The 10,751-nt window shown below is 43.4% G+C and overlaps 1 protein-coding gene across 1 annotated transcript in view; it reads right to left on the bottom strand.

Annotated features, from left to right (window-relative positions):
- Positions 1 to 9,344, bottom strand: part of Heca (hdc homolog, cell cycle regulator) — a 54,750-nt gene extending 45,406 nt beyond the window's left edge. The window contains exon 1 of the mRNA XM_057761650.1: positions 8,937 to 9,344. Coding sequence (XP_057617633.1) covers positions 8,937 to 9,210 — 274 coding nt within the window. The 5' untranslated portion in view covers positions 9,211 to 9,344. The remainder of the gene's footprint in view (positions 1 to 8,936) is intronic.
- Between the last annotated feature and the right edge of the window lie 1,407 nt (positions 9,345 to 10,751).

Below are 10,751 nucleotides of genomic sequence, written 5' to 3' on the forward strand. Positions count from 1 at the left end.
TTGACATATCAAGTTCAAAAGTAAACCAGAACTTCCCTAAAACTTTTGTTCAAGGGGGCTGGAGAGATGGGTCAGAGGTTAAGAGAACTGATTGCTGTTCTGGAGGTCCTGAGTTCAATTCCCAGCAACTACATGATGGCTCACACCCATCTATAATGAGATCTGGTCTCCAGAACACTATATACATAATAAATAAATTAAAAAAACTTTTGTTCAAATTAAATTCCCAACACACCAACATTAAGAAGCTAATGCTTAGGAGGTAATTAACCACATGATGGGATTGATATCCTTAGAAAAACAACTTAGTAAGTGCACCCTGTTTATCTTTTCTGCCCTTTGAGGATGCTTTAATTTAAAAAAATAAAATTAAAAAAAAAAAACATAATCCATTGAGCAGGCCCTGACCAGGAAGTGTCCAGGAGGCTTTCTAAACATTACAAACTATTGGTATTGCCATTGGTTAATCCTAGAGGTGGAAGTGGGTAAGTTCCTATTACTGGAGACACGATGTACTTTTAACACAGGACCCAGAGGCTCCTGGGCTGGAAATGACCTGAATTGCTTCTTCCCTGAGGACTAATACCAGAAATCACCATGAAAGCTTCCAAAGGAGCTAAGCAAACAACAGTTCTAACCAGCTATGACAATTATGAATGACATCAACAACCAATATGGCATGATAACCCTAAGGGTCAGTAGTGCCACTCATCTTTTGGCAGTAACCAACAGTTCCCTAATTGGACTTAAGACTTGTTCAACAAGAGTGAAATCATGCTGGAGGCTAGAGAAGTCATGAATCTTGGAAAAGAACCTATAACCATCACTTTACTTAACCAGCATAATCTCTAACCACATTCTAAATACTTGTGCTTACACCCACAGGTAAGTGTAGTGTTTACTCCTTATCAAGGAAACTTCTGTTGTATTACACGAAGACCATTACAAAAGACCACAACCAAAGTGCAGTTGTGGGGTCCAGTTCCAATAGACAGATCAAGAAAATAAGTCCCCACACCTAAGGCTCAAGGGCCCTTGCAGAACATGGGGAAGAAAGACTGTAAGCGCCAGAGGATTAGAAAGTTTGCTGTGAGATCATGTCTCCTAGTAATGTCAGAAACTACACCCATAGAACCTCACCAACATGAGCTGAACACGGACAACAAAAGATATGCCAAAGTGGATGGGGGAAGGGTGAGAGTTGATTATAGGCCTCAACCCTACATAAAGAACTAAGGAAGACTGAAAGTGGGAGGAAATAAGTCACCAACTGGTTATCCAATTCCAGATGGTCGGTCCTGAAAACACACATACAACTAACATTATATTGACTGAGAAGGTTCTATTTAGGAATATATATGTATACACATATATAAATGCAACAACAATTAATGAAAAAGCATACATGAATTTGAAAGAGGACAAAGGAAGATGTATGGAAAGGTTTAGAACATGGAGGAAAGGGGAAATGATGTAATGATAGTATAATCCCCATACAAGATTAAAGAAGAATGTCAAGGCAAGATCAGTGCCAACTGTCATCACTGACTCCTATTTGACTTTGATGATATATAAAATATACCCTCAGTAAGCCTTTGCTCAGAACAAACTACAAATCACTGACAATATGGCCTTGCAATGAACTTACTCAGTCTTCAGCTTAGCCAGGTAAAGTTAAGGTGTTAAGAACTCCATCTGACCAAAAAGAAGAGAGATATATGTGCATGTCTGTATAAATTTATATTATACTCTATTATTATTTATTAGTACTGGTTTATTTTAATTAGGTATTGTTTTTATACACTACATTGTTAGAACTTAGACTCTATTACATTGGCCAATATCATAAGATATATTTGTTAATAAATGAGCATTTTTACTAAGCTCCAAGTGACTAGAACCTGATGGTGTACCACTACTTTGAAGAATACACAACTATGCAGCACAAAGTTAATGTAATTACAGTCCGGGTAAATCTGGATTTCAGAATAAAATTAGGAACAGTAAATAAACTACATACACAAAAGCTATTATTTTGCTTACAGGAACAAATAAGGGTTACTCTGCTGAAGGTAAAATGTTGTAGGGAGCAGGGCCCCTTGTTCTGTCCCGTCCGCACAGCTAGCTTACATGTTACTTTCATTGGTTAATCAATAAAGAAACTGTAAAATTTAATAATTTTCCTTGGGTGAACTAAAAGAAAAAAAAAAGCAGAATACTAGCCCTGACCAACAGTATTGTGTACTTAATGACCTTCACCAACTACTCATTAATAGTTCTTAATCCTGTGATATATTTTCTTATGAATTAAGCACTTCATGCCATCACAAACGTATTTTGAGTCACAAATTTAAAAAAAATGTGGGGGGTGGAGAAATGACTCAGCAGTTAAGAGCACCAGGGGCTCTTCCAGAGGACCCAGATTTGATTCCCAGCACCCACATGGCAGCTCACAACTGTTCTTAACTCCAATGCAATGACTTTTTTGGTTTCTGCAGACATCAGGCATGCAAATGGTACACAAACACAATGTAAACAAAATGTCCATATATGTAAAGTAAAATTTAAATTAAAAAATAAAAGAATTATGATCAAATCTTGGGGAGAGGATTATAGTTGAACATAGACTTACTTTTAAGATGAACGTATAAACCTGAATCTTTTATTACTGTATTTTTCTTTCCCATGTATTTAATTTATGCATTAATCTTCCTGGTTCCTTTAATTCTAATGTTATTTTTAGAACTCAGATACAGGATTAAAATGTGTTTTTTAAAAATCTTTAAGCAAAAACTTAAATAGCTCTTCCCAGGGAAAAGTCTTATGAAAAAAAATCTTAAGCTTGCAAGGTATGTGAAAATACCAACACTTGTGATCTCTCAGTGCTGGGGTTACATGCTTGTCTAAGAATGTGAAGAGAATTTGGAATATTACAACTCTTTTTTTCTTAAAGTTTTTTAGATTTATATATTTTTAGTTTTTGTATATGGGTGTTTTGCTGATATGTGCGTCTATACAGTGTTTACAGAGTAGACACCAGAAGAGGGTGTCAGATCTCTGGAACTGGAGTTACAGACAGTTAGTTGTGAGCCACCATATGCCTGCTGAGAATCAAAGACAAACCTTTTGCAAGAACAACTTAACCACTAAGCCTTCTCTCCAAATTCTCTTTTCTTTCTTTCACCCCTGCCCCTTCCGCAGGCATTCTATAACTGAGCTACATCTCCAAGCTAACACAGTGTTTTAAATCAGCAGTTCTCAACCTGTGTGTCTCAACCCCTTTGGGGAGTAAGGGTCAAACGACCCTTTCACAGGGGTCGCATATCAAATATTCTGCATATAATTACACTTGATAACAGCTATTTTTGTTTGTTTGTTTTTTCGAGACAGGGTTTCTCTGTAGCTCTTGTAGGCCAAGCTGGTCTTGAACTCACAGAGAGCCTCCCCAGTGCTGAGATTAAAGGTGTGCGCCACCACCGCCTGGCCCACAATTCATAACAGTTATGAAGTAGCAAAAAAAAAAAATATGGTTTGAGGTCACCAAAACATAAGGAACTGTACTAAAGGGTTATAGCATTAAGAAGGTTTGAGAACTACTATTTTTTTTTTTTTTGAGAACTACTATTTTAAATAAATCTCTTCAGAATGTATAGAAAATGGTCACCATAATCCTCAGGACATATTTCCCCCCACCCCTCTCTTAAGATATCCTTCAGTTACCTTCATGTTCTTAAATTAATTCAATTAACTGCACACAGCTAAAAGCTTGAAGTAAATTCATAAGAAGACTTAAGCTACACAGTAACTGCCAGTTTTGTCTCCTGGTTATGGTTTGGTTTATGGTTTTGAGACAGATTCCTGTGTAGCTCAGGATGGCTAGAATTCCCCAGCCTCCTTTGCGCTAGGACTGATGGCACATATACGTCTTGTCATCTGTCTTCATTTCTCGGAGGAATATTTTATATTCTTAGATTTACAGGAAATCTGACAAAGTTGAATTTCTATAATCTAATCACTGATCCTGGGAGAAGCACAGAGAGAAGCAGCCCTGGATGTGTGAAGCAGTATCCCCCATTCCCACTGAAAAGGCGAACATGGAAAGACAGTGTCAGCCAGGTGCTCAGGTCATGCCTGCTACTCAGACATCAGGAACTTACGAGGCAGAAGCAAGGAAATCAGAACTGAGGGAAGAAAGCCTGGGCTATAAAGCAAAACTGTCTCAGAAAAAATAAAATAAAAGTGGTGGGTGGGGGAAAACAAAAGAAAAACAAGCAAATATTTTTTATTTTCCTTCTGATTCATACAAGTAATTTATGACATATGACTGTATGAATAAATGTATAAATGAATAAATATATGAATAAAATAAATGTCTAAGAGGAACAACCAATTTAAAATATACTACAAACCTGGCTATAAGGTATGTTTATTTATTGATCAAAAAATAAAGCAAAATAAAAATGCTGTTCATAGGAAATAGGTGGTACTCAAAAATAAGTGTACTTATAAACTGATGCATGACTCAAAACCTATCTTCCCATCAAAATAATGTTTTACAGTGGTAATCCCTCAGTCTGGCCCACAAAACCTATTTAGCAGTTAATGAGACAAGTTTATCCCACTCTACCCTCTGTGAATGACACTGATAGTCTAAAGGAAGAGCCTGGTAAATGCCAGGAAAACAAGGTCCTCTCCAAGTTTTCCAGCAGAGAGGCCACCCCAAGGTCTACCATCTCTAGGGGAGCAACTTAAGTCCAAATACCCAACAATACCTGAGTGAGTGAATGAGTGAGTGAGCAGGCAAGACAGACAGACAGACAGACAGACAGACAGACAGACAAAGACAAGGCCCTGCCCTCAGAGCTCAAGGTTTAAACACACTGAAAAACTTTATCTCAGGTGCACCTACAACACAGGTCAACTCTCCCCTCTGACAAATCCTGCCTCCTTCCCTCTCCCACGAAGAGCACTCCACAAGAAACCTCTTGCCCATAAATTTCTTTCGAGAGACTATTTTCCAGTGTCTAAGACAAATAACCAACACTATAAACTCCTTGGAACTGTTCTAATACACTCTCTTTAACATATAATAGCTATCTTGCTTCATATTTATAGTAGGTATGATAATCTCATTTTACATATGCAGAAATTAAAGAGAACTTAAATAACTTGCTCAAAGAAATCTGAGGAACTGATATAAAATGGGTCCGAAAATGCAAAGCAAACACTATCTACATTTACACAGAGCTGTTAAGAGACTTAAGGTAGAATTAGTTCAAAGGTTGTGTTCAAAATGAATTGTCTGGTGAACCTTGTTCAGTCAAGAAACAGGAATTTATAAAAAGTATGTACAATTCAGGCTCACTGAAAATTGGATATACCATGATCAAGGTTTCAAATATTTTTAGAGCTGAAGAAAAATGGCTGAGGCCTAATGGAGTCGAAATTTCAGAATGAAACCAGTTGTAATCTACTGCCTGATTACTAGATTCCAAAAATAGTGATGACAAATCTTGTCCACCTACAAACATAATAATGTTCCAGTATGTGCACACAGATGTTTACTATGTAGGAAGATGATGGCACTTCTTCACAGTAGCTTGTTTCTTCCAATCCTTGCAAAAGGCTTCCAAAATTAGTATCTAAAAAGTGGAATGCAATATCCTTTGCATTCTTATTCAAATGCACAACAGCAACCAGTTCAATGCCTCCACTCCAACCACACTAGAGTTTCCCCAAACATCCCCTGGCTAGCAATCTTCTCTATAGAACGATGAGTTATTTATACGTAGAATGGATAGTTAAGAGCTGATATTACCCTGCTCTGGTAACTGCAATGCCCTACACCTACAGGACATAAAATCACTCTATAAATTTGAAACAACTACTAGTTTTAATTGGTCATTAAGTTTACATGCAAATATAGATTAAAAACTGACTTGATCAAAATAAACCATCTAAAATTTTAAGATATGAAACCTGTTCAAGGCCAGCCTGAAAGCTATATATAGCTAAGAGTTTGTCTCATCAAAAGACTGTAAATAGTTATGAGTGCTTTGAAAATTTTATAATGATGAAACCTAGTAATACAAGTAAAAACTTGAAATAGAAATACTAAAGTGGTCTAACTAATGTAATTTTAAAATGTAAAAATAGTTAAGTCTTGAGCCAGTGAGACGGCTCAATAAGAGCACTCACCACTAAGCCTTACAGACTGAGTTCAGTGCCCAAGATCCACATGGTGGAAGGAGAGAACCAACTTCAGAAAATTGTTTTCTGACCTGGACAGGTATCTCACACACACACACACACACACACACACACACACACACACACACACGTATAGTATATATATATATATATATATATATATATATATATATATATATATATATACACATACATACATAGGGTGTATGCCCTATACCTACAGGACATAAAAACACTCTATACATTTGAAACAATTATTAGTTTTAACAGGTCATGTATGTGTATGTATATGATGGAGGAAGGTCATTGGTTAAATAATAAAGAAACTGCCTAGGCCCATTTAATAGGCCAACCCTTAGGTGGGTGGAGTAAACAGAAGAGAATGCTGGGAGAAAGAAGCCGAGTGAGGAGTCGCCATGATTCGCCCACCAGACACAGACACAGGTTAAGATCTTTCCTGGTAAGGCAACTCGTTGTGCTACACAAAATATTAAAAATGGGTTAGATCAATATGTAAGAGCTAGCCAATAAGAGACTGAAACTAATGGACCAGGCAGTGATTAAAAAAATACAGTTTCCGTGTAATTATTTGGGGGCATAAGCTAGCCATGTGGGCGGCTGGGTGCCGGGGACGCAGCCCTGCCGCTCTTATTACAACATGTATATATATATAAATTATACATACAATTACATACATATGTATATAATTTCAAAAGCATTTACAATTTCCTTATTCATTTTTGTGTAGGCTTCAGACCCTATGTTAACACTGTCTTCAGAAGCATGGAGATGGTTCTTCCAGTTAAGGTGAACTATTTACCAAGGCATCACCCATGTCAGAACCAACAATGTGTGCCATAAAACTCAGCTCACTGCTCTTCATCCGCAGCTTCTGAGATTCTGGTTATGGAAATGTGAGGGCCCGTTTCGTCCTTTTTCCGTCTAATAGAATAAAGTCCTAGTCAGAAACACACAGCTTTCCACAGGTATGCACAGCAATGCTAAATCTACCAGTGTGCTCCTTCAAATGAATAACGGACATCCTAACTGGCTTAATGTTTTCAAGGAGGCACCACCTGCCAAAGGAAAACTTCCTCAAGCACTTTAAAACACTCAAATCTTTCAGAGTGTGGTAAACCAGTACAGGAACGAAGGCTTCATGAGGATCAAAGATGTCCTAACTTGTAATCACCCGCATCGTCCCTATTTAATATGCAGTACTATTAACACTACAAACGATTAAAAGTTCTAAATGAATAACTAATAGCTATTATTCATCAATCATCTATTACTTGCAATGAGCTTTGCTGACCTTTACGTAGTAAGTCTTTAAAGTAATAAGGACCCTGAACTTGATAGTCAAGGGTCTCTTTATGGTTCCCTCAGAGTTAACACTCTACCCCACCATCAAAGTAAACTGAGGTTCAAAAAAAGTCTGCCCTTTCTCCAGATATCTAAGATCTAAAGCAGAGACGATACTATCCAGAGTCTAAATACCTTCCTCTCTGTACATTGGTATCAAAAGGCTAGAGCTAGGAAACCAAGAACAGGCACTGGCTAGCCAAGAGTATTATCAAACATTCACAAACATGGAACTTTGCGCCTGGTGATAAATAAATAAAACCTCCTATTTCAAAACTGCAGAGGCACGGCCAGTGGGGCTCCTTTCCAAACAGCCTGTCGCCTCCTATGGAAGCACTGTGGAGTTCCAAGGGCTGGACCCAGTTTATAGAGAGACCATCTCCATAGAGGACGGCTTCTGCGACTGACCAACTGCGGAACTACTGCAACGATTCTCGTCTACTCGTGTTAAGGCGTCCCTTCTCTTCCCTGGAAAACTGCCCGATAAGGAAAAGTTGAAAAACCGTCCAAATAAACGTCAAGCACCTGGTCACGAAAATCGTGCCTCCCTATGAGAAAATCCTGCCGCGTCTTAGCTATCACCTACATGCTCCCGTGTCAAGGATCATTCAGGTGCTCAGAGGACTATAAGGCTTCTTTCAAAAAACAAATGTGAAACAATTATACAGGGGACTTTTTCTTTTTTTTTAACTCCAGGCTGGGAACGGAAGTCAAGTTCAGATTCTCTTCCTTCCTCGAGCGAGACTGAGAATTAAAAGAACACTCCCCTACGAGAGAGAGTGAGAGAGAGAGAGAGAGAGAGAGACAGAGAGACAGAGAGACAGAGAGAGACAGAGACAGAGACACAGAGAGAGAAAGATGAGAGAGAGCACAGCACACTTCTTGCAGCCAAGCCCTGGCCTCTCCACCTGTGGCAATCAAGTCGGCAGGCCTAGATCTATCGGGAATTAAGGCTTTTTCCTCATTGGGAGCAAAGGCGGCTGGGTCAGGGGTGAGCAGGGAAGTTTGCGATCCGATCACTCTAACTTGGGCACCTTTACTTGCCCGCCCGCCGGCTCGCACTAGCCCGGGACACTCCCGGACTCAGCCTGCGCAGACACCACGGGGAACAGCCACTAACCGGAGCTCGGCCGCAGAAAAGCCCCGGGCGCCCCTCCGAATCCCGATCCCGGCGGGGTCCCCAGCCCGGCCCCACGCCGCTCCGCGTGGGGAACCGCGAAGGGGCAGCCACGGCGGGGCGGAGGGGCGGGGAGAGCACTTCCTGACTCGCATTGTCCACGCGCCGCCCGCGCCGCCCAGGGCCCCGCCGCCGCGCCCGCCCGTCGGGGAGGAAGTTGGCATTCGCCCCGCCGCTGTCGTCTTACCGTTCTTGGCGTCTCCCGCGCCTGCAGCCCCCGCAGCGCTGGCGGCGTTGGCGGCGCCCGCGCCCGCACCTCCGGGGCCCGCCGTGCCGCCGGTGCCCACCGCGCCCGGTGACACCGCCCCGCAGCCCGCCGCCGCCGCCGCCAGGGCCCCTCCAGCCGCTGCGCCTGTCGCACCCGCCGCCGCCAAGGCCCCGGCTCCATTTTCCTGCTCGTCCCCGCTGCTGTTGGCGCGCTTGTTTTTGCGGCCGCCTTTGCTGTTCTTGGGGTTGGGCATCTCCCCGGCCCGCTCGAGGGGGTCCCGGTGCCCGGCGCCCACAGAGGCTGCTCCCCGCGGCGCCGGGGCGGCTGTGGAGAGCGCGGGGCCGGCCGCTCTCCTCAGGCACCCGCCCCGCCGTGCGGCCCGAGCCGCGCCATCCCGGCCGCCGCGCCCTCCCCGGCTTCCTGGAGCCGGCGCGGGCGGCCACGCGCGGCCACCAGAGGCTCGCAGCCGCGCGAGCGCAACGGGCCCGCGAGCGGAGCGAGACGCTCGGGAGCCTGAGGGGAAAGGCGGGTCTCGGGCTTGTTTTGATTCGGCTGCGCTGACACGCTCGAGGCCCGCCCCCGCCCGTGACGACACTGGGGCTCAGGCCCGGCCCCGCCCACCGGGTGACCTCACGGCCGGTCGGTCCGCCCCCGTGACGTCACACCCCGCGCACTGCCCGCGGCCCGGTGACGTCATCCAGGCGCCTTGGGGCAGGGGGCGTGGAGGGGAGCTCCCCTGCTCCCCTGCTCCCCGAGTGTGCCCACGGCCGTGTCTGAGACGTACCGGGTGGAGTGTTGGTGAAGTGGTCAGGTGACCTTGTGACCTTCCTGGAACTCAGCGTGACCACAGGGTCTGGGAAACTAAACAGGTGACCAGAAAGGAAAGGAAAAAGCCTTTGGGATTCATGAAGCGTTCAGTGGCTCTGCGGCTCAGTAATGATGCGGATGCGGGGAGTTCCCGGGCAGGGCAGTGAGCTCCTGCGTGGGGATTCCTCGGGCGTGTGGTGGGAAGCTCATTTCACGCAGACCAGAGCCCCGAGTGTTCTGTCAGAAGCAGAGCCAGGCTGGAGGAGCCAGGCTGCACACTGACCGAGTTGACTTGAGAGAGTGGGTCCATTGTGAGGAAGACATTGGAAGGTGAAGATGTGAGGGCCCGGCCATGCCCAGCCGTAGATGGTCACCACAAAGCAAACGCGATGGGATCTCTGCAGGATATTTGTCTCATCATGTTTTGTCTGGGCTTTTTTTTTAACCTTACAGGTCCTTTGTGTATATATTACAGCTTCCGGTTTTCTATTTTTATGGGATTCCTTATATGAGTGTGTCTGTGTGTGAGAGAGAGTCTCTATGTGTTTCTCGTGCTTTTTTTATTGGCTCTTTTTTCTTTTGTTTGTTTTGTCCTGTTTTCATTTTATCTTATTTTATTATTATCTGGATGCAGGTTTGTTTTCTAACTAGAGAGGGAAAAGGGTGTGGATTTAGCTGGGAGGGAAAGTGGTGGGGGATCTTGGAGGAAATTCAAGAGAAGCCATATTAGAGTATATTGTAGGGAAAAATAATCTATTTTCAGTAGAAGAAGAATAGAAAAAGATGTGAGGGCAGAGGGCTCCCGGGAAGAGTGTGATGTGGTCTCCTCTTCTGTTGACTGACTCCTGTCCATCCTTCAGGTCATGGGGCAGATGCCTCACTTCCCCCACGTGATCTCACAGGGTCACCTTCTCAGAAAAGCTGTCTGAGCACTGCAGTTATTTCTCTGGTCCGCATCTGATTGTGTTGGTAATGTGTGTGCTTGTT

The sequence above is a fragment of the Chionomys nivalis genome, chromosome 2 (assembly GCF_950005125.1).
Source record: "Chionomys nivalis chromosome 2, mChiNiv1.1, whole genome shotgun sequence".
Classification (NCBI taxonomy): domain Eukaryota; kingdom Metazoa; phylum Chordata; class Mammalia; order Rodentia; family Cricetidae; genus Chionomys; species Chionomys nivalis.